General features: G+C 43.3%; 1 protein-coding gene across 3 annotated transcripts in view; it reads right to left on the minus strand.

The window, feature by feature from the left end:
- The window catches only part of NF2 (NF2, moesin-ezrin-radixin like (MERLIN) tumor suppressor), an 85,006-nt gene extending 69,698 nt beyond the window's left edge, over positions 1-15,308 (minus strand). For all 3 annotated transcript variants that reach the window (XM_068562206.1, XM_068562207.1, XM_068562208.1), the window contains exon 1: positions 14,737-15,308. In XM_068562206.1, coding sequence (XP_068418307.1) covers positions 14,737-14,850 — 114 coding nt within the window. In that variant the 5' untranslated portion in view covers positions 14,851-15,308. The remainder of the gene's footprint in view (positions 1-14,736) is intronic.
- Positions 15,309-24,231: the final 8,923 nt, after the last annotated feature.

A 24,231-nucleotide genomic window follows, 5' to 3' on the forward strand; every position in this document is an offset into this window, starting at 1 on the left:
AAGTCTGGAACTGCCTAAGAGGCAAGAGAACATTGTTTCGGGGTGCACGAGGAGAGGGGATTCAGAGCGCCGCCTAAACGAGCTCCAGAGACGGGCGCGAGCTACAGCTATCAGTGCAGACACCAGAGACGGGCATGAAACGCTAAGGCTGCTGCTACAGCCACCAAGAAGCTTGTGTGCAAGCACAGGTCACTATCCACACCTCCCCTCCCGGGAGCCTGTGCAGCCCGCCACTGCCCAGGTCCCATGATCCAGGGACAACTTCCCCAGGGGAACACACGGCGTGCCTCAGGCTGTTGCAACGTCACATCGGCGCCGCAGGCTCGCCCTGCATTCCGTGCCCCTCCCTCCCCCTGGCCTGAGTGAGTCAGAGCCCCCTAATCAGCGCTCCTTTAACCCCATCCTGTATGGGTGGGGAAGAGATGCCTCACGCGACCTACACGCAGAGGCGATGCAAAGTCCAAAGCTGAACCCCAGGAGTTGGGCGAACAAAGAAGAGAAAGGGAAATCTCTCCCAGCAGCCTCAGGAGCAGCAGATTAAATCTCCACAATCAACTCAATGTACCCTGCATCTCTGGAATACCTGAATAGACAACGAATCATCGCAAAATTGAGACAGTGGACTTTGGGAGCAACTGTAGACTTGGGGTTTGCTTTCTGCATCTAATTTGTTTCTGTTTTATGTTTATCTTACTTTAGTACTTAGAGCTTATTATCATTGGTAAATTTGTTTATTGATTTGGTTGCTCTCTTCCTTTTTTTATACAAATATATTTTTTACATTTTTCTATTTTTCTGAGTGTGTATGTGTATGCTTCTTTGTGTGATTTTCTCTGTATAGCTTTGCTTTTGCCATTTGTCCTAGGATTCTGTTTTTTTTTGTTTTTTTTAAGTATAGTTTTTAGCACTTGTTATCATTGGAGGATTTGTTTTTTGGTTTGGTTGCTCTCTTCTTTCTTTCTCTCTTTCTTTTTTTAGTACTTTTTAATTTTTAATTTTTAATAATTTTTTTCTATTTTAATAACTTTATTTTATCTTATTTATTTATTTATTTTTCTTTCCTTCTTTCTTTTTCTCCCTTTTCTTCTGAGCCATGTGGCTGACAGGGTCTTGATGCTCTGGCCGGGTGTCAGGCCTGAGCCTCTGAGGTGGGAGAGCCGAGTTCAGGACATTGGTCCACCAGAGACCTCCCGGTCCCATGTAATATCAAACAGCAAAAGCTCTCCCAGAGATCTCCATCTTAATGCTAAGACCCAGCTCCACTCAACGACCAGCAAGCTACAGTGCTGGACATCCTATGCCAAACAACTAGCAAGACAGGAACACAACCCCACCCATTAGAAGAGAGGCTGCCTAAAATCATAGTAAGTTCACAGACACCCCAAAACACACCACCGGACATGGTCCTGTCCACCAGAAAGACAAGATCCAGCCTTACCCACCAGAACACAGGCACCAATACCCTCCACCAGGAAGCCTACACAACCCACTGAACCAATGTTACCCACTGGGAGCAGACACCAAAAACAACGGGAACTACAAACCTGCAGCCTGCGAAATGGAAACCCCAAACACAGTAAGTTAAGCAAAATGAGAAGACAGAGAAATACACAGCAGATGAAGCAGCAAGGTAAAAACCCACCTGACCAAACAAATGAAGAGGAAGTAGGCAGTCTACCTGAAACAGAATTCAGAGTAATGATGGTAAAGATGATCCAAAACCTTGGAAACAGAATGGAGAAAATACAAGAAATGTTTAACAAGGACCAAGAAGAACTAAAGAGCAAACAAACAATGATGAACAACACAATAAATGAAACTAAAAATTCTCTAGAAGGAATCAATAGTAGAATAACTCAGGTAGAAGAAGAGATAAGTGACCTGGAAGATAAAATAGTGGATATAACTACCACAGAGCAGAATAAATAAAAAAGAATGAAAAGAATTGAGGACAGTCTCAGAGACATCTGGGACAACATTAAACGCACCAACATTCGAATTATAGGGGTCCCAGAAAAAGAAGAGGAAAACAAATGGGACTGAGAAAATATTTTAAGAGATTACAGTTGAAAACGTCCCTAATATGGGTAAGAAAATAGTAAGTCAAGTCCAGGAAGGGCAGAGAGTCCCATACAGGATAAATCCAAGGAGAAACACACCAAGACACATATTAATCAAACTATCAAAAATTAAATACAAAGAAAAAATATTAAAAGCAGCAAGGGAAAGGCAACAATTAACATACAAGGGAATCCCCATAAGATTAACAGCTGATCTTTCACCAGAAACTCTGCAAGCCAGAAGGGAGGGGCAGGACATACTTAAAGTGATGAAAGGGAAAAACCTACAACCAAGATTACTCTACCTAGAAAGGATCTCATTCAGATTCAACGGAGAAATTAAAACCTTTACAGATAAGCAAAAGCTAAGAGAATTCAGCACCACCAAACCAGCTCTACAACAAATGCTAAAAGAATGTCTCTAGGCAGGAAAGACAAGAGAAGGAAAAGACTTAAAATAACAAACCCAAAACAATTAAGAAAATGGTAATAGGAACATACATATCAATAACTACCATAAATGTAAATGGATTAACTGCTCTAACCAAAAGACACAGACTGGCTGAATGGATAAAAAAAAAAAGACCCGTACATATGCTGTCTACAAGAGACCCACTTCAGACCTAGGGACACATACAGACTGAAAGTGAGGGGATGGAAAAAGATATTCCATGCAAATGGGAATCAAAAGAAAGCTGGACAGGGCTTCCCTGGTGGCGCAGTGGTCAAGAATCCACCTGCCAGTGCAGGTGACACGGGTTTGAGCCCTGGTCTGGGGAGAATGCACATGCCGCGGAGCAATTAAGCCCGTGTGCCACAACTATTGAGCCTGTGCTCTAGAGCCTGCAACACACAACTACTGAGCCCATGTGCCACAACTACTGAAGCCTGCGTGCCTAGAGCCCGTGCTCCGCAACAAGAGAAGCCACAACAATGAGAAGCCCACACACCGCAACGAACAGTAGCTCCCGCTCACGGCAACTAGAGAAAGCCCGTGCACAGCAACAAAGACCCAACACAGCCATAAATAAATAAATAAATAAATAAATAAATAAATAAATAAATTTATTAAGAAAAAAAAGAAAGCTGGAGTAACAATTCTCATATCAGACAAAATAGACTTTAAAATAAAAACTATTAAAAGAGACAAAGAAGGACACTACATAATGATCAAGGGATCAACCCAAGAAGAAGATAAAACAATTGTAAATATTTATGCACCCAACATAGGAGCACCACAATACATAAGGCAAATGCTAACAGCCATAAAAGGGGAAATTGACAATAACACAATAATAGTAACACCCCACTTTCACCAATGGACAGATCATCCAAAATGAAAATAAATAAGGAGGTGGGCAGACAGCAGAAGCAAGAAGAACTACAATTCTGCAGCCTGTGGAAGGAAAACCACATTCACAGAAAGACAGACAAAATGAAAAGGCAGAGGACTTTGTACCAGATGAAGGAACAAGATAAAACCCCAGAAAAACAACTAAATGAAGTGGAGATAGGCAACCTTCCAGAAAAAGAATTCAGAAAATGATAGTGAAGATAACCCAGGACCTCAGAAAAAGAATGGAGGCAAAGATCGAGAAGATGCAAGAAATGTTTAACAAAGACCTAGAAGAATTAAAGAACAAAGACCTAGAAGAATTAAAATACAAACAAACAGAGATGAACAATACAATAAGTGAAATGAAAAATACACTAGAAGGAATCAATAGCAGAATAACTGAGGCAGAAGAACGGATAAGTGACCTGGTAGACAGAATGGTGGAATTCACTGCTGCGGAACAGAACAAAGAAAAAAGAATGAAAAGAAATGAAGACAGGGCTTCCCTGGTGGCTCAGTGGTTAAGAATCCACCTGCCAATGCAGGGGACACGGGTTCGAGCCCTGAAATGGGAAGATCCCACATGCCGCAGAGCAACTAAGCCCATGAACCACAACTACCGAGCCTGTGCCCTAGAGCCCATGAGCCACAACTACTGAAGGCTGCGCTCTACAACAAGAGAAGCCACAGCAATGAGACGCCTGTGCAGCGCAACAAAGAGTAGCCCCTGCTCGCTGCAACTAGAGAAAGCCCATGTGCAGCAACAAAGAACCAATGCATTAATTAATTAAAAAAAAAAAAAGAAATGAAGATAGCCTAAGATACCTCTGGGACAACATTAAACGCAACAACATTCGCATTATAGGGGTCCCAGAAGGAGAAGAGAGAGTGAAAGGACCCGAGAAAATATTTGAAGAGATTATAGTCAAAAACTTCCCTAACATGGGAAAGGAAATAGCCACCCAAGTCCACGAAGCAGAGAGTCCCAGGCAGGATAAACCCAAGGAGAAACATGCTGAGACACATAGTAATCAAATTGACAAAAATTAAAGACAAAAAAATTATTGAAAGCAACAAGGGAAAAACGACAAATAACATACAAGGGAACTCCCATAAGGCTAACAGCTGATTTCTCAGCAGAAACTCTACAAGCCAGAAGGGAGTGGCACAATACATTTAAAATGATGAAAGGGAAGAACCTACAACCAAGAGTACTCTACCCGGCAAGGATCTCGTTCAGATTCGACGGAGAAATCAAAAGCTTTACAGACAAGCAAAAGCTAAGAGAATTCAGCACCACCAAACCAGCTCTACAACAAATGCTAAAGGAACTTCTCTAAGTGGGAAACACAAGAGAAGAAAAGGACCTACAAAAACAAACCCATAACAATTAAGAAAATGGTACTAGGAACATACATATCGATAATTACCTTAAACGTGACTGGATTAAATGCTCCAACCAAAAGACACAGGCTTGCTGAATGGATACAAAACCAAGACCCATCTATATACTGTCTACAAGAGACCCACTTCAGACCTAGGGACACATACAGACTGAAAGGGAGGGGATGGAAAAAGATATTCCATGCAAATGGAAATCAGTATAAAGCTGGAGTAGCAATACTCATATCAGATAAAATAGACTTTAAAATAAAGAATGTTACAAGAGACAAGGAAGGACACTACATAATGATCAAAGGATCAATCCAAGAAGAAGATATAACAATTACAAATATATAGGCACCCAACATAGGAGCACCTCAATACATAAGGCAACTACTAACAGCTATAAAAGAGGAAATCGACAGTAACACAATAATAGTGGGGGACTTTAACACCTCACTTACACCAATGGACAGATCATCCAGACAGAAAAGTAATAAGGAAACACAAGCTTTAAATGATACATTAAACAAGATGGACTTAATTGATATTTATAGGACATTCCATCCAAAAACAGCAGATTACACTTTCTTCTCAAGTGCTCATGTAACATTCTCCAAGATGGATCACATCTTGAATCACAAATCAAGCCTTGGTAAATTTAAGAAAATTAAAATCATATCAACTATCTTTTCCAACCACAACGCTATGAGACTAGATATCAATTACAGGAAAAAAATCTGTAAAAAATACAAACACATGGAGGCTAAACAATACACTACTAAAGAACCAACAAATCACTGAAGAAATAAAAGAGGAAATCAAAAAATACTTAGAAACAAATGACAATCAAAACACAACGATCTGGACTTCCCTGGTGGCACAGTGGTTAAAAATCCACCTTCCAATGCAGGGGACACAGGTTCGAGCCTTGGTCCGGGAAGATGCCACATGCCACAGAGCAACTAAGCCTGTGTGCCACAACTACTGAGCCTGGGCTCTAGAGCCTGCGAGCCACAACTACTGAAGCCCGTGTGCCTAGAGCCCATTCTCTGCAACAAGAGACGTCATTGCAGTGAGACGCCCATGCACAGAAAAGAAGAGTAGCCCCAGCTCACCACAACTAGAGAAAGCCAGCGCACAGCAACGAAGACCCAACACAGACAAAATAAATAACTAAACAAACAAATTTTAAAACAAACAAACACGAAGACCCAAAACCTATGGGATGCAGCAAAAGCAGTTCTAAGAGGGAAGTTTAAAGCAATACAAGAAACAAGTATCACCTACCTACCTCAAGACACAAGAAACATCTCAAATAAACAATCTAACCTTACACCTAAAGCAATTAGAGAAAGAAGAACAAAAAACCCCCAAAGTTAGCAGAAGGAAAGAAATCATAAAGATCAGATCAGAAATAAATGAAAAAGAAATGAAGGAAACAACAGCAAAGATCAATAGAACTAAAAGCTGGTCCTTTGAGAATATAAACAAAGTTGATAAACCATTAGCCAGACTCAACAAGAAAAAAAGCGAGAAGACTCAAATCAATAGAATTAGAAATGAAAAAGAAGTAACAACTGACACTGCAGAAATACAAAGGATCATGAGAGATTACTACAGCAACTATATGCCAATAAAATGGACAACCTGGAAGAAATGGACAAATTCTTAGAAAGGCACAACCTTCCGAGACTGAATGAGGAAGAAATAGAAAATATAAACAGACCAATCACAAGCACTGAAATTGAAACTGTGAATAAAATCTTGCAACAAACAAAAGCCCAGGACCAGATGGCTTCATAGACTAATTCTATCAAACATTTAGAGAAGAGCTAACACCCATCCTTCTCAAACTCTTCCAAAAAATTGCAGAGGGAGGAACACTCCCAAACTCATTCTACGAGGCCACCATCACCCTGATACCAAAACCAGACAAAGATGCCACAAAAAAAGAAAACTACAGGCCAATATCACTGATGAACATAGATGCCAAGATCCTCAACAAAATACTAGCAAACAGAATCCAACAGCACATTAAAAGGATCATACACCATGATCAGGTGGGGTTTATCCCAGTAATGCTAGGATTCTTCAACATAAGCTAATCAATCAATGTGATAAACCATATTAACAAACTGAAGGAGAAAAACCATATGATCATCTCAAAGATGCAGGAAAAGCTTTCAACAAAATTCAACACCCATTTATGATAAAAACCCTCCAGAAAGTAGGCATAGAGGGAGCTTACCTCAACATAATGAAGGCCATATGTGACAAACGCACAGCCAACATCGTTCCCAATGGTGAAAAACTGAAACCATTTCCTCTAAGATCAAGAACAAGACGAGGTTGCCCACTCTCACCACTATTATTCAACATAGTTTTGAAAGTTTTAGCCACAGCAATCAGAGAAGAAAAAGAAATAAAAGGAATCCAAATCAGAAAAGAAGAAGTAAAACAGTCACTGTTTGCAGATGACATGATACTACACATAGAGAATCCTAAAGATACTACCAGAAAACTACTAGAGCTAATCAATGAATTTGGTAGAGTAGTAGGATACAAAATTAATGCACAGAAATCGCTTGCATTCCTATACACTAATGATGAAAAATCTGAAAGAGAAATTAAGGAAACACTCCCATTTACCATTGCAACAAAATGAATAAAATACCTAGGAATAAACCTACCTAAGGAGACAAAAGACCTGTATGTAGAAAACTATAAGACACTGATGAAAGAAATTAAAGATGATACAAACAGATGGAGAGATATACCATGTTCTTGGATTGGAAGAATCAACATTGTGAAAATGACTCTACTACCCAAAGCAATCTACAGATTCAATGCAATCCCTATCAAACTACCAAAGGCATTTTTCACAGAACTAGAACAAAAAATTTCACAATTTGTATGGAAACACAAAAGACCCCGAATAGCCAAAGCAATCTTGAGAAAGAAAAACGGAGCTGGAGGAATCAGACTCCCTGACTTCAGACTATACTACAAAGCTACAGTAATCAAGACAGTATGGTCCTGGCACAAAAACAGAAATATAGATCAATGGAACAGGATAGAAAGCCCAGAGATAAACCCACGCACATATGGTCACCTTATCTTTGATAAAGGAGGCAAGAATATACAATGGAGAAAAGACAGTCTCTTCAATAAGTGGTGCTGGGAAAACTGGACAGCTACATGTAAAAGAATGAAATTAGAACACTCCCTAACACCATACACAAAAATAAACTCAAAATGGATTAATGACCTAAATGTAAGGCCAGACACTATAAAGCTCTTAGAGGAAAACATAGGCAGAACAATCCATGACATAAATCACAGCAAGATCCTTTTTGACCCACCTCCTAGAGAAATGGAAATAAAAACAAAAATAAACAAATGGGACCTAATGAAACTTAAAAGCTTTTGCCAAGCAAAGGAAAACATAAACAGGATGAAAAGACAACCCTCAGAATGGTAGAAAATATTTGCAAACGAAGCAACTGACAAAGGATTAAACTCCAAAATATACAAGCAGCTCATGCAGCTCAATATGAAAAAAACAAACAACCCAATCCAAAAATGGGCAGAGGACCTAAATTGACATTTCTCCAAAGAAGATATACGGATTGCCAACAAACACATGAAAGGATGCTCAACAACACTAATCATTAGAGAAATGCAAATCAAAACTACAATGAGGTATCACCACACACCAGTTAGAATGGCCATCATCAAAAAATCTACAAACAATAAATGCTGGAGAGGGTGTGGAGAAAAGGGAACCCTCTTGCACTGTTGGTGGGAATGTAAATTGATACAGCCACTATGGAGAACAGTATGGAGGTTCCTTAAAAAACTAAAAATAGAACTACCATATGACCCAGCAAACCCAGTACTGGGCATATACCCTGAGAAAACCATAATTCAAAAAGAGTCATGTACCACAATGTTCACTGCAGCTCTATTTACAATAGTCAGGACATGGAAGCAACCAAAGTGTCCATCGACAGATGAATGGATAAAGAAGATGTGGCACATATATACAATGGAATATTACTCAGCCATAAAAAGAAATGAAACTGAGTTACTTGCAGCGAGGTGGATGGACCTAGAGACTGTCAAACAGAGTGAAGTAAGTCAGAAAGAGAAAAACAAATACCATATGCTAACACATATACATGGAATCTAAAAAGAAAAGGTTCTGAAGAACCTAGGGGCAGGACAGGAATAAAGACGCAGACGTAGAGAATGGACTTGAGGACACGGGGAGGGGGAAGGGTAAGCTGGGACGAAGTGAGAGAGTGGCATGGACATATATACACTACCAAATGTAAAATAGATAGCTAGTGAGAAGCAGCCGCATAGCACAGGGAGATCAGCTCGGTGCTTTGTGTCCACCTAAAGGGGTGGGAGGGAGACGCAAGAGGGAGTAGATATGGGGATGTATGTATATGTATAGCTTATTCACTTTGTTATACAGCAGAAACTAACACACCATTGTAAAGCAATTATACTCCAATAAAGACGTTAAATAAATAAATAAATAAAAATTTTAAATATCTGTATACAAGATAATATTATGTGTAAATAGACATAGGTTTACTTCTTCCTTTCCAATATAGATGCCTTTTATTTCATGTCTTGCCTAATTGTCCTGGCTAGCACCAGCAGTACAATGTTGAATAGAAGTGGCGAGAGTGGACATCCTTGTCTTATTCCTGATCTTAAAGAGTAAGATCCAGTCTTTCACCATTAAGTGTGATATTGGGCTGTTCTCTTCTATTCCTATTTTGTTGGGTGCTTTTATCATGAAATGCTGTTGGACTTTGTCAAGTGCTTTTTCTGCATCTATTGAGATAATCTTGTAATTTCTGCTTTTTGTTCTATTGATATTATATATTACATTAATTGATTTTTGGATGTTAAACCAACCTTGCATTCCTGGGATAAATCTCACTTGGTTATGGAGTATAGTTTTTTTAATATGTTGCTGGATTCCTAATATTTTTGTTAAGGATTGTGGCTTCCATACTCATAAGAGATATTGACCTCTAGTTTTCTTGTGTTATCTTTGTCTTGTTTCGGTATCAGGATAATGATGGCCTCATAAAATGAGCTGGGACGTGGTCCCTCCTCTTCTAGTTTTTTGGAAACGTTTGTGAAGAATTGGTATTTATTGATCTTGAAATGTTTGGTAGAATTCAGTGGTGAAGCCACCTGGGCCACTAGTGGGTTGAACATGGGTTTTTCACCGTGAGTAGTATTTTTATTGCTAATTTACTCTTTCAGTTGTTATAGGTCTATTCAGATTATCTCTTTCTTCTTGAGTCACTTTTGGTAGCTGGTTTCATTCTAGGAATTTGTCCATTTCATTTAAGTTATCTAATTATTTGGGATACAACTGCCATTTTATTTTTTGTTTTCTATGTTTTTCTTGTCTTTTTTACTTCTCTATTCCTCCTTTATTACTTGATTTGCATTAAGTGAATAGTTTCTAATGAAGCATTTAAATTTCTTTAATGATTTTTCCACTATTTATTTATTTATTTATTTATTTTTCCATTGTATTTTTAAAGATTTTTTTTTTTTAAGTGGTTACTCTAGGGTTTAACCACATAATCCCAACTTATCAGAATCAGCTTCAGAGGGACTTCCCTGGTGGTCCAGTGGTTAAGACTTCGCCTTCCAACGCAGGTTCAACCCCTGGTTGGGGAGCTAAGGTCCCACGTGCCTTGGGGCCAAAAACAGAAGCAACACTGTAACAAACTCCATAAAAACTTTAAAAATGGTTCACATCAAAAAATATATATATTGGACTTCCCTGGTGGCGCAGTGGTTAAGAATCCGCCTGCCAATGCAGGGGACACGGGTTCAAGCCCTGGTCCCAGAAGATCCCACATGCTGCGGAGCAACTAAGCCCATGCACCACAACTACTGAGCCTGCGCTCTAGAGCCCGCGAGCCACAACTACTGAGCCCACGTGCCGCAACTACTGAAGCCTGCGTGCCTAGATCCCGTGCTCCACAACAAGAGAAGCCACCGCAATGAGAAGCCCGCGCACCTCAATGAAGAGTAGCCCCCGCTCGCTGCAAGTAGAGAAAGCCTGCGCGCAGCAATGAAAATCAAACGCAGCCAAAAAATAAATAATTAAACAAATTTTAAATATATATATATATATATATTAAAAAAAAGAATCAGCTTCAGATTTATACTAGCTTAACTGCAGCGATCATATAGAAATGTTATTCTGCATAGTTCTGTTCCCTTCCCCCTTTTTTATAGTATTATAATTATTGTATACTATATCTATTAAAGTTACAAACCCAGCAATACATTGTTGCAGTTATTACTTTACCATCTGTAGTCATTTCCTTAGCCTATTACAGCTTGGTTTTCACCCACCTCCTTTGTACTGTTATTGGCACAGCTATTAAACATATATTACGTTTCCATGTTATAGGCCCAACAATACAGTATATACAAATATTGTATATTATATACAAATTATTTTATATAATTGCATTTTAAATCAGTTAAAAGAAGGAGGAAAATATATATTTATACTGACTTTTATAATTATATAATTACATTTACTGGTGCTCTTTGATTTTTTTCACATGGATTTGAATTACTATCTGGGGTCACTTGCTTTAGGCCTGAAAAGCTTCCTTTAATATTTCTTGTAAGGTGGGTCTTTAAACAACAAAGTCTGTTTTTGTTTATCTGGAAAAGTCTTTATTTAACTTTGTTTTTGAAATGTCCTTTTCATTTATATCCAGCTATGTTGGATATAGGTTTCCTAGTTGATAAGTTTTTTCTTTGAGCACTTTGAATGTTATCCCACTGCCTCTGGCCTCCACAGCTTCTGCTGATAAGTTAGCTGTTAATCTTATTGGGGTTCCCTCATAAGTGTCAAGTCATTTTTCTCTTGTTGCTTTCCAGATTTTCTCCCTGTCTGATTTTCAGCATTTTTACTATGATGTGTCTGTGAATCTCTTTGTGTTTATCCTCCTTGGAGTTTATTGAGCTTCCTGAATATACAGGTTATTGTTTTTCAATTAATTTAGGAAGTTTCAGCCAATTTTTTTGGAATATTTTTTCTCTCTCCTCTCCTCTGGTAGTCCCATTACACATGTTGGTGCACTGAATGATCCTCACATTCCTCTGAGGCTCTGTACATTTTTCTTCATTCTTTTTCTCTCTACTCTTCACCTTACATAATCTCTATCAATCTATCTTCAAGTAATACTAATTATTTCTTCTGCCTGTTGGAATCTACCTTGAGCCCCTCTAGTGAATTTTTTATTTCAGTCATTGTATTTTCTAATTCCAGAATTTTTTAAAATTAATTTATTTAATTTATTTTATTATTTTGGCTGTGTTGGGTCTTTGTTGCTGTGCACGGGCTTTCTCTAGTTGCAGTGAGAGGGGGCTACTCTTTGTTATGGTGTGCAGGCTTCTCATTGCGGTGGCTTCTCTTGTTGCAGAGCACGGGCTCTAGGCACCCGGGCTTCAGGAGTTGTGGCGCACAGGCTTAGTTGCTCCACGGCATGTGGGATCTTCCCAGACCAGGGCTCGAACCCATGTCCCCTGCATTGGCAGGTGGATTCTTAACCACTGCGCCACCAGGGAAGCCCCAGTTCCAGGACTTTAATTTGGTTCTTTTTATAATTCATATCTCTTTACTGATACTATCTAGTTGATGCAAAAATGTCATTATACCTTCCTTTACTTCTTAATCATGCTTTCTTTCAGTTCTGTGAACATATTTACAGCAACTCTAGGGAGTGCTTCCCCCCCACCCAACAGGGCTGGTTACTGTTATTTGCTTGTTTATTTGTTTAGTGACTGGCTGGACTGTTTTAGTGAAATCTATTTCCCTTCTCACAGTGTTACGGCCTATGATGTTGCTCCTCAGGAAGACATATCTTTGGATTTGCCCAAAGTCACCCAAGATGACAGTGGTCTTAGTAGGACTCTCCCTCTCTTTCCCTGGTCACACCCAACTGTTAAACTCCACTAATTGTGGTATATTGTTCTATTATTTTCAACAATGCCCTGGGGCATAACTTGTTCTACAAAGTAATCCAATCAAAAGGTGGCTCTTTTGAGATTAGTGTTTGATATTTGTTCTGACCCCAGGAAAGCTCTTCCCAGCTGTCTTATTCTCTCCTGCAAACTAGCTGGCTTACAGTCTAGGCTGTATCTTTATTAAATCCACAAATCTCCTCCCAATTGCTTTTCACTAAAACCTCCACAGTTCTTGAAAGCACCCTTAGGCATAAATTTCTCCACACTCTACTGCAAATGAAGCCACTACTTTTTGGGAAAAGATTAGGAGCCTGCTTCTCCCTCCAGACAAAATCTCTGAGCAGATGATAGAAGGGGGGAGAGGGAGACACACTAGCCTGAGGTCTTCTCAGTTTGCCTCTCCTGGCTGGTACCACCATCTCACAAACTGAGGGTGGGGATAGAGCAACTGGGACCCCAGTACTCTCGGTGGGCCATGCCCAGAGTACAGCTCCCATTCCATAAGTAGAAGCTGGGTGAAGGAAGGAAGCCCCATCTTTCAGCTTCACTCACCCAGGATTTAGCCTCAGCCTTGGGCAGGAGAAGCCCTAAAGTCATGCTCCTCCTGGGAAGAAAGCTGTCTGACTGGGAGCTAGGGGGAGAGGGAGCCCAGTGTACTGGGTTGCAGCCTGCAGCCGTTGTCGAGAGCTGGGAGCAGGGACGGTAGTAGTGGTCTTGGTTCAAATACCACAAACTCTCAGGACTTCCCTGGCAGTCCAGTGGTTAAGACTACACGCTTCCACTGCAGGGGGCGTGGGTTCGATCTCCGGTCAGGGAACTAAGATCCCTTATGCCTCTCTGCCAAAACAAAAACAAATACCACAAACTCTTACCTTTCTTACCGAATTTTCATAGATTTTCTTGAGTAGCTGTTTCTTCACTTGATGTTTGCCCTTAGGGCAATTTCCAGAGGGTTTAAACTGTTTTTTTTTTTAATGTTTTACCAGTTTACAGGGAACCAGGTCAGTGGAGTTCCTCACCCTGTCATGCTGGAAGTTGATCCTGTCTAAGGCTGCTTTTGTGCTACCATGGTAGAGCTGAGTTGAGTAGTTGCAACTGAGACCCTAAAGCCTGCAAAGCTGAAAATATTTACTATGTGGGCCTTTACAGAAAAAGTTTGCCAACCCCTGACTTAGGTTACTGCTGCCAGTGCTGCTGGTCCACAGGCCACACTTTGAGTAGCAAGGACTTAAACTACTTGAGAGGCAGTACTGTATTGGCTAAGATCTTGAATCAAACCCCCCCTTCGCCATTTACTAGATATATGGTTTGGGGTACCTACCTCATTGAGTTGTTTTGGGAATTAAGTGTATGAATATCTGGCATTTAGGAAGTATTCAATAAATGATAACTGTTACCATCATGATAGAAACTGTATGGAAAGTTTAAGACACCGTCTCTTTCCTCAAAGTTTTTTTGTTTTTCCCCAGAAAATTTAAGCTGTGAAAAAGGGAAACAAGTACTATAGACTTTCCAATAAAACGAGATGCAACTTATAATATCTGGGGTACATAATATTATCTAATGAAGTTTAAACTCTATAGAACTGGAGCTTAAGCGTGACACTGAAAACTAGAATTCGCTACCACGAATGCTTTCAGACTCTTGCAGTAACAATGAATGAAAACCTTCAGGAAGTGCTTCCAAACCCGAAAGCCCCATTGAAAAAAAGCAGCGATTATCTTTAACATGAGGATTTGGGCCTAGATGGCCCCTTCCAGTTCTGGTTGACTCTATCTTTGCCCAGAGATGATATAAACAGAATCCCGAAGCTTCCACCTCCACTGTCACCGCGGCAAGGGCGCCCGCGTCGGTGCCGGACCGGCACCCGGCCCGATCCCGCCGCGCTCCCCTTCGCCGCAGCCCGTTGCAGCCAGTTACCTCGCAATTGAACTCCATCTCCGCGTCCATGGTGACGATCCGCACTGTGAACGTCTTGGGCTGCTTCCTCTTGAGCGAGCTGAAGCTCATTCGGGAAGCGATGGCCCCGGCCATGGCGCGGGGCTCAGGTTCGGGACCCTCGCGCCCCGAGGCCTGCGCTCTGGACCTTTTAGCCTCCCTGGAGGAGCCTCACAGGCCTCAGGGCCACCATGGTGGCCGGCCGGCCGGCCCGGGAGCTGACTGAGCGGCGCGGGCCCCCAGCGGCCAGCATGGACCGCGAGGACTCTGCCCCGGGAACCGAAATGGGAGTTGGGGGCGGACCCTGACGGCCACAGGGAGGGATCGCGATCTGGGACCGACAGGGTGGGCACGGTCCGACTCTCCGGGAGTCGGGCCGGGGACGCTGGTGACGCCCGGGGACGGGGCCCCTAGACGCCGGCGGCCCAGACCCCGCGCGCTTCTCAGCGGCCAAGGGAGGTGTCGGGGCCGCGCTGCAGCCGGGCACGCACGTGCGCGCGTGGCTGTCACCGTCCTCACTCCGCGCGCCCGCGGGAAGCGTCCCCTCCCCGCAGCCCCCGGCCTGCTCCCCGCCCCGCCCTCGGGCCCCCTAGATCACTACACGCGGCGCAACCTAACGCGGCGGCTGCCGCCCCGACGCCGCGGTTGGCTGAGAACTCCGAGGGAGGAGGAACTTTCCCGCTCTGTCCCACCGTCTTCAACAACACTTCACCAATTGGAAGTTCAGATCTAATTAGAGGCGCCGGCCTGGGCTCGGCGTTGAGTGGCTGAGGCGGCAGTCTCTCCGAATGCTTTTGTTCGCAGGGGTAAGCCTACTCTAGCAAGACTGGTTGAGGCGGCGGAGCCCGGCTCGCCTTTCCCGGGAAAACACGTAGAGTCTCCTGCAGGGGCGAGAGAGACGGGTCACCCCTGGTACCGCGAGGGACTGCCCTTCGGACCAAGTCTGCGCCGCGTGTGGCGCTCCAGGGGATCGTGTTTCGGACACCAGGCGGATAATCCTGTTTAGCACTTAATTAATTACATGTACTGACCTCTGTTTCTCAAACTTTCAAATCACTTGTGGAGGCCGTTTAGGTAGCCGGCACTTTCCTCCCAAGTCCTTCTGCTTCTCTTTAGGAGAAATTCTAATTATTACCGAGGGAGAGGGTAATAGTTGTTCCTGCTTCATGGGGTTGTTGAGGACTATAAAGCTTTAGAACGGTGGCTGGTCATATTAGGTTGAATCCTATGAAATTGCTCTTTTTGTAGTTTTTTTTTTTTTTTTTAATGAAAGTATTTTTGGGAAATTCCCTGGCGGTCCAGTGGTTAGGACTCCGCACTTTTACGTTGGAGGGCCCGGGTTCAATACCTGGTTGGGGAATTAAGATCCCTCAAGCCACTGCCTGGACAAAAAAAAAAGCATTTTTCATTTTATACTGCGTGATTTCCAATTTATTTCGGATCATATACGTGTATTATTTATTTTTTTAATGTCATCAAGGGTTATATGGATATGTGCGTGTGTGTGTGTGTGTGTGTGTGTGTGAGGTGGGGAAGTATAATTTTGTGTATTAAAAAAAAATCCTATTTTTGAATAACTCTTAATGGTTGAATACCTGAATGGTTGATCAAGAAGCATTCCACAAATAACTATCATTAGCATCACCCCAACCCTACAGGTGAAGAAATAGAAGCTCAGCATGACAGAGCTACTTGCTGGCTATCACCCAACTAGTGAGGGGCAAAGCTGGAACTCAAACCCAGGCCTATCTCACCCGGAGGCTGTTGGTATTACCTCTACTCTGCTCTGCTTCCCTGGTGGTGGCTTCTAAATTGCTCCTCCCTGTTCTGGCCCCAAGACCATGAACTACAGTTTTGGAACACTCAGCAGACACTGTTGCTGTAACTATACTAATAGCATAAATTAGCTCTTTACCATGGGCCCCGGCGGTGCCCGTGAAGCACCAGCCAGTCCCCAGGAATCATTTGCTGGCACACTCAGCAAGGCTGCCAGGCTGCCGTGGGTGTGGGGGAACTTTATGTCTTGCCTACTGCTAGCAAATTCTCCCCACCAAACTGGTTGTTTAGGGCACTCTGATTAGCGTGGGAGTGTCTTTATTTTCATTGCTTCAGTTCTTCCCTGCAGGTGGGAAAACCAGGCTGGATTCTCCTATGGGCTCCCCACAGGGACAACAAATCAGGGCTTTAACCCAGGGCCAAGACTGCTGACAGAAAATAAGTGACTCTGAGAACCCACTGAGGAGTAGCAAGAGGAGGTGGATCAGCAGGGGCTAAAAATGACACTGATGGCCAGTAATAGCTCATTTTTATGGAGGGCTTGCTAGGTGCCAGGCACTGGGCTAATTGGCCAAACATGCTGTTAACACTCCTGGGGGACATCCAGGTAGATGTATGGGTCTGGACCTCAGAAAGGAGGCCAGGGCCAGGAATCAAAATAGACATGATGGAATATTATGCTGGCATTAAAAGTGCTGTTCACACAGAATAAATAGAGATGGTAATAGTACATACCAGATAAGGTTTTGAGAAAGAAAAATTCAGGTAGGGCTTACTAAGAAAGACCTGGCACACAGACACCAGTTACTGAATATTTGTTGCATGAATAAGTGAAGGACATGAGAAAATACAGTCTCAACTATGGGAACAATGTTAATAGCTGCCATATATTAAGTGCTTACCATATAAGGTACTCTGCAAAGCGCCTGGCATGCTTCTTCTGATCTTTTTCAAAACCCTATTTGGTAGGTATATATCCCTTGTTTATACATGGGGAAACTGGATAAGGCTGAAATGAAGTAATTTACCCAAAATCATAATTGGTAGAGTTGCAATTTGCATATAGGACTGTTTAAATCCAGATCTCACCTGACATATTTTGTTCCTTCATTCTTCCAGAAGATCAGAGGTTCTCCAAGTGACATCCTTTCCCTCCAGGGGGGCATTTGGCAATGTCTGGAGATTATTTTGTTTTTTGTTTTTTGTTTGTCACAACCAGGGGGTGCCCCTCTCCCATCTATGGGAAGATGAAGGATGTGCGACCTGGTACCTAAGACTTCTGAGGCCATAGCCTTTTTTATTTATTTATTTATTTTTTTAAGGCCACACCAGCAGCTTGCTGGATCTCAGTTCCCGACCAGGGATTGAACCCAGGCCTCGGCAGTGAAGGCATGGAGTCCTAATCACTGGACTGCCAGGGAATTCGCCTGAGGCCATAGCTAGGATTCTCCAAGGCGCTATCCTGAAGCACTGAGCCTGGATGAAAGTAGTTGCAGATAACAGCTCCCACCTGAATAACAGTGAGTAAGAACCTACAAGGCCTGGGACTTCTCTGGTGGTCCAGTGGTTAAGAATCCACCTTCCAAAGCAGCGAACATGGGTTCAATCCCTGGTCGGGGAACTAAGATCCCAAATGCCGCAGGGCAACTAAGCCCGGGTGCTGCAACTAGAGAGCTCATGCACTCTGGAGCCCCTGTGCCGCAACTAAGACAACGCAGCCATAAATAAATACTTTTTTTAAAAAAAAGAACCTACAAGGCCTTAGGAAAGCACTGGTGCTCACCCTCTTCCCTTCAGGCCCAGGACTGAAGATTCTTGAATTTGCCCAGACTGTCACCTGCAGTGTTGGAAGCAGGCAGATCTGAGTAGGAATTTCTACTTTTCTGTGACCTTGAGCATAACTTAGCTTCTCTGAGCCTCAGTTACCTCATCTGTAAAAATGGGCATAATAATAAATGATATGACATGTTTAAGAGTCACTCTTAAATAGGAATTAATATTTATTGAGCACTCTAAGGTGCTGTGTAACCTAAAAAAGTTATTTTTTATTTTTAACTATTTCTGGACCTCCGTTTCATCATCACTTAAAATGGGGAGAATAGGAAATGGGATTGCAAATACCAAAGCCTAAGAGCACATATAGATAGAACTTTAACTGGTGCTCATTTTCATATGCATACATTTGCATTTAATTCTCATGATTAAGTAGATTATTATACCCATTTGACAGTTAAAAAAACAGAGCCGCCCAAAGCTAAGTTACTGGCCAAAGACCATACAGCCTAATAGAAATACAGCCTGGATCCCAAACCCAGGTCTCTAACCCGGGGCCCATGGCCTTCCAAGGACAGCATGCTGCAGGTTGCAAGGGGCCTTGTCTACAGCAGGCACTGAAAAATGACTGTTTTCTGGCCTAAAATTCATGCTCATGCCTAATTCGAAATTTTCTGCTATTTCTGTGCTCCTTACTGTGGTAGATAATTTTGAGTCTCAAGCTGACAGTCTGTATTAGTTTCCAAGGCTGCTGTAGCAAAATCACACAAACTGGGTGGCCCAGAACAACAGAAATGTATTGTCTCACAGCTCTGGAGGCTAGAAGTCTGAGATCAAGGTGTCAGCAGGGCCCTGCTCCTTCTGTAACCTGTAGGGGAGGATCTTTCCTTGACTCTTGCAGCTTCTGGAATCTCCAGATGTTCTCTGGCTTGTGGCTGCATCACTCCAGTTTTCCCATGGTGTTCTCCCTGTGTCTCTTCACATCCTCTTCCCTCTGTGCATGGCTGTCTACGTGTCTGTTTCCCCTTTTTATAAGGACACCAGTCAGACTGGGTTAGAGCCCACCCTAATGACCTCATTATAACTTGATTACCTCTGTAAAGACCCTATTTCCAAATAATGTCACATTCTGAGGTGCTGGGCTTAGGACTTCAATATCTTTTTTAGGGGACACATGTGAGAAAAACACTCCTGTGTTTCTCCTTTACTCTCATACCCACAATACTTCTGACACCAAATGCGTGGGTTTTCCACACTAAGCAATTCTCTGGGACACCAGCTGCATGTCGTATAATTTAATCCAATTCTGACACTAACTAGAGTTAGTACAGACCCCACAGGTTAAGGGCTCAGTCCCACGAGACTGCCCCCCACCCTCGCCCCTGGCTTCAGATGCCAATCAGAATTCCAGGTTGTAATCTAAACTTCTGGAGGACTGGTTATAAATCAGGGATCCTGTGACCTCCTCCTTGGGTTTGATAATTTGCTTGAATGGCTCATAGAACTCAAGGAAACACTTAGGTTAACCGGTTTTTTATTTAATAAAGGGTACAGATGAACAGCCAGATGAAGAGACACATAGGATGAGGTTTGCAGTGGTCCAGGGAGCAGGAACTTCTGTTCCCGTGGCATTGGGGTGCACCACCTTCCAAGCACATGCATGTGTTCACCAACCTGGAAACTCTCTGAACCCCATACTTTTGGGATTTTTATGGAGGCTTCCTCATGTAGGCATGATCCATCATCAACTCTACCTCTAGCCTTTCTTCCCTTCCAGGAGGATGGGGGCTGGGGCTAAAAGCTCCAGGCTTCTAATGATGGCTTAATCTTTCTAGTAACCAGCCCCCATCCAGGAGCCCATCAAGCATTGCCTCATTAGAGCAAAAGATGTTCCCATCACCCAGGAAATTCCAAGGGATTTAGGAGCTCTGTGTTAAGAACCAGGATCAAAGACAAATAATTTGAACACACAGGGCTCCTGGTGCTTTTATCACTTGGGAAATTACAAGAGTTTTAGGAGCTCAGGTGCCAGGAACTGGGGTCAGAGACCACATAAAATTTTCTATTATTTCACAGGACACAATTCAACCTATAACATTCCCCTTCGAGCAGTGGGCTCCAGGAGCCATATTTCTACCAGGGTATCTGGGGAGGTCCAGGGAAGTCCCATTTTTTTCAGGAAGGATGCCTTCTGTAAACTTCACATGATTCAAAACGTTGCATACCAAGACCCATGTTTCCCCATAGGAATGAATGTGAAGGAGGCGATGAAACGCGCTCGCACAGCTCGTAAATCTATAACCATCTCACCATATTTTTGCTTTTGATGCTGCTTCGTGTCTTTGCTGCGTTATCTCTATCCGCTGGCACTCTCCCAAATTCTCTGCACCGCCTGTCACGGAGGTGGTTCAGTCTTCTTCACGGTGTTCTATCACGTCCAATAGCCGCTCCAAAGTATTGATTTGGGGGCGTGGTTTTCAGCATTGACCTCTCTACTTCGTGAACGACGTTGTTGAATGACGTTGTTATAGCTTTTTAAAGTTGTTTATAATGACAGTGAGTGGCAAAATAACAGCTCAGTAGTCACAAAGAGGCAGTTGCTGGAGTCCAAAGCATGCTAACAACTGTGTGATTTGTTCCATAGTGACACAGAAAGTGGTCGTTTTCCGGCTGTAGTGGCGCCGCCTTGTGGCATCAGCGTAAACACAATTTATAATTTATTCCAACCCAACAGTTTTGAAATTGTTCAGTGTTTAACCGGTTAAAATGTTCTCTTTCTCTGGCATTTGTATGATTTCCAGTTTACACATGGGGTGGCACTTTGATCATGTTTTTATGTGGCACTGTGTCAAAATCACAAAATTCATATACGTATATGATGCATACTACAGAAAGGCTGGAACTTGGCAGTGTGGCTCATGCCCCAGCCGAGACATAAAAGCTTTCTTGTCTTTCCTGTCACTCCTGTTCAGGGTCTCATAGGAGCAGGAGGATGCAATTCTCAGAGAGCAGTTTGGCCCGAGCATAAAAGCCCATCAATAAGGAGCAGGTGACACTGCCACAGCTGGGTAATTTGTCTCTTTGCTCTTCTGCAGCCCATTCAGTGATGATCTATTTGTCCCAGGGAATAGATGATGGCAGGTTTGTCCATATTTTACACTTATGAACCTGCCTGCTCCTCTTCGCCTGGCTCTGCCCATCTGTCTTTGTCCCTGCTCCTCTCATTTCATTTCACAGATTGGGCAGTAGGTCTTGGCAATGAGTTATGAAGGTAGATTCCATGAGGGCATCTTTGAGAAAGGAGGGAGGGAGAAGAAGAAATGGGTCAGCTCCCTGCAGAGAGGGGAGGATGAACAGGTTCAGGAGAAAGAGATGTCACAGACTCAGTGGTGAGCAGGAAGGGACCTCAGAGAGGAAGGGGAAGGGGAGATCCTAGAACAGAAGACAATGATGCTGGGGAGGCCTGCTCGTAGAAGATGGCTTGAAGAGCTGAGTCCAATCCCAATAATTAAGTTGGACCTAGTGCAGAACATAATTGTGGTAGCCAGCCTCCAAGAATCTCACGTGTTGATATTCACACCCTTGTAATGTCCCCTCCCACACTGAGCAGGGCTGACAGGTGTAACCAATGGGATATTCAGAAATGACAGAATGTGATTTCCAAGGCCAATTCATAAAAGTCCTTGGGGGACTTCCCTGGCAGTCCAGTGGTTACGACTCCGCGCTTCCACTGCAGGGGGCACGGGTTTGATCCCTGTTCGGTGGAACTAAGATCCCACATGCTGCAAGGCCTGGCCAAACTAAAAAAAAAAAAAAAAAAAAGTCCTTGAAGTTTCCACCTTACTCTCTCTTGGATCACTCGCTCTCGGGGAAGCCACCTGCCATGGGGTGAAGACACCCAAGCAGCACCTGGAGAAGCACACATGGCAAGGAACTGAGGCACCTGGCTGACAACCAGCACTGACTTGCCAGGTGTGTGAGCGGCCCACCTTAGAAGCAGATCCCACAGCCTCTGTCAGGCCTTCAGATGACCACAGCCCAAGACAATATCTTGACTGCAAAATTGTGGGAGACCCTGAGCCAGAAACAGCCCAGCTAATCACTCATTCCTGAATTCCTGACCCATTTGGAACCGTGTGAGATCATAAATGTTTATTGTTTCAAGCTGCTAAATTTGGGGGTAATTTATTCTGCAGTAACTGGAAATGGTCTAATTATATAACTCCTTATTTGCAGAATTGTCATCCAACATCCATCTGGTTACTGCCCAGAATGCATGGTCCATGGGGCAGGGACCCATTCATACGAGGTGCTCAGTTAACGAGCATTGCATGTCACTGAGTGCCACAAAGACAGGCCCCCTGCCCTGCCACTTCAAGCAGGGTAAATGGGGTTAGTTAAGCAAGGAGACGATTCTGGGGTGGAGTGGATGTGTGTCCCGGGGAGAGGGAAAGGGCCACAATTAGGATAACGATACATCCCAGTTTGCCCAGGATAGAGGGGTTTCCTGAGATAGGGGACATCTAGTGCCCAAACTGGGAAAGTCTGGGGTAAACTGGAATGAGCTGATCACCCTAGCTGGGGTGGGGGTGGAGATCTCGAAGCTGAATTTCCAGTGAGCCAGCCACACTGGTTCACATGGCCTGGGTATGCAGACTCATCTCCCATCTCTCCCAGTCAGGGGTGAGACCGTGCTCCCGGAGGACCTAGTTTGATCCTCCTATCCCACTCGAATAGGGGGAGATGGGAAGACCATCAGAAATGCCTAGACCAGCGTGAGGAGGCTGCAGGTCAGCCCCCTCTTGTTTTCTCCAGCAGAGGTGGCCAGAAACACCAAGAATTTGGTGAGGACTCTCACCCTAGACCAGGAGGGCCAGCCCTTCCCTGTCCAGGGGTCCTGGCTTCCTGTGGCTTGATTGCCAAGTGCCCTCCACCACATGGCCAATAAGTTGCTGTGCAGCCTCTGTTGGCACAATCCAGTGACAGGTCACCAAGGCTGCCCACTCCATTGTTAGGAAAGTATTCCTTGTACTGAGAGAGAAGATGCCTCCACATCATCTCCACCCTCTGATGACATTCGATGGTGCTGAACAATCCGAACGCATTCCTTCCTGGGGATCCTTTCGCGTACTGTGCACACATTGCTTCCTCTGCCTGAGACTCTCCTTGCCCTGCTCCCTTATGGCTGACTCTCCCTGCTTAGCCTTTAAAGCTTAGGTCTAAAATCAGGCCACCTGTGAGGCCCGATCAAAATGGTCACACCCACCTCTACACGCCTGCCACACCTGGTTCCTCCACCGCATGACACCAGTGACACGTTACTTGCTACACCTCCATCTACCCATCAGGGCTTTTCCTGAGTGGCTGTGTCTGGGAACCCTCCCATCATGCTGACTTCCAGAATGAGGAGCTCACTCTCTTTTTGTCCCTCTGATAAACCCAAGGAGCAACTGGGCCCAGCTGTGTCTTCTTTGTTAACACAGAGAGCAGGCCCCAGGCTCATGGCCCTCTGCCTTAGCTACAAGGTACCGGCAATACTGTTATCTGTTGCAGTATCTGTTGCAAATACTTTTGCATTTATTTTGATGGTTCTGCCTGTGTGTAACAGTTGATTTCGGTTTTTTATTTATCATGATGATATATAGTATCCTTTTAAAATAAATCATGCAAAGAATACATGTTCATTGTAGCAACTTTAGAAAACACAAGAAAAAAAAATCATAGTTCAAGCCTCACTTCCTTATAGAAGTTATCATAGACCCTCAAAGTCTATATAGGACCTCGAATTTTCTCTTTCCCGCTCTCCATTGTAAGTCCTCATAGCTCCACATACTTCTTCATAGCCTCTATCACAGTTGGCAAAAAATATTTTTGTGTATATTTTTCACTCATTCAGTAAATATTTAGTATGTCAGGCAGGAGAGGGGA

This window comes from Eschrichtius robustus, chromosome 14 (assembly GCF_028021215.1).
Source record: "Eschrichtius robustus isolate mEscRob2 chromosome 14, mEscRob2.pri, whole genome shotgun sequence".
NCBI classification, from domain to species: domain Eukaryota; kingdom Metazoa; phylum Chordata; class Mammalia; order Artiodactyla; family Eschrichtiidae; genus Eschrichtius; species Eschrichtius robustus.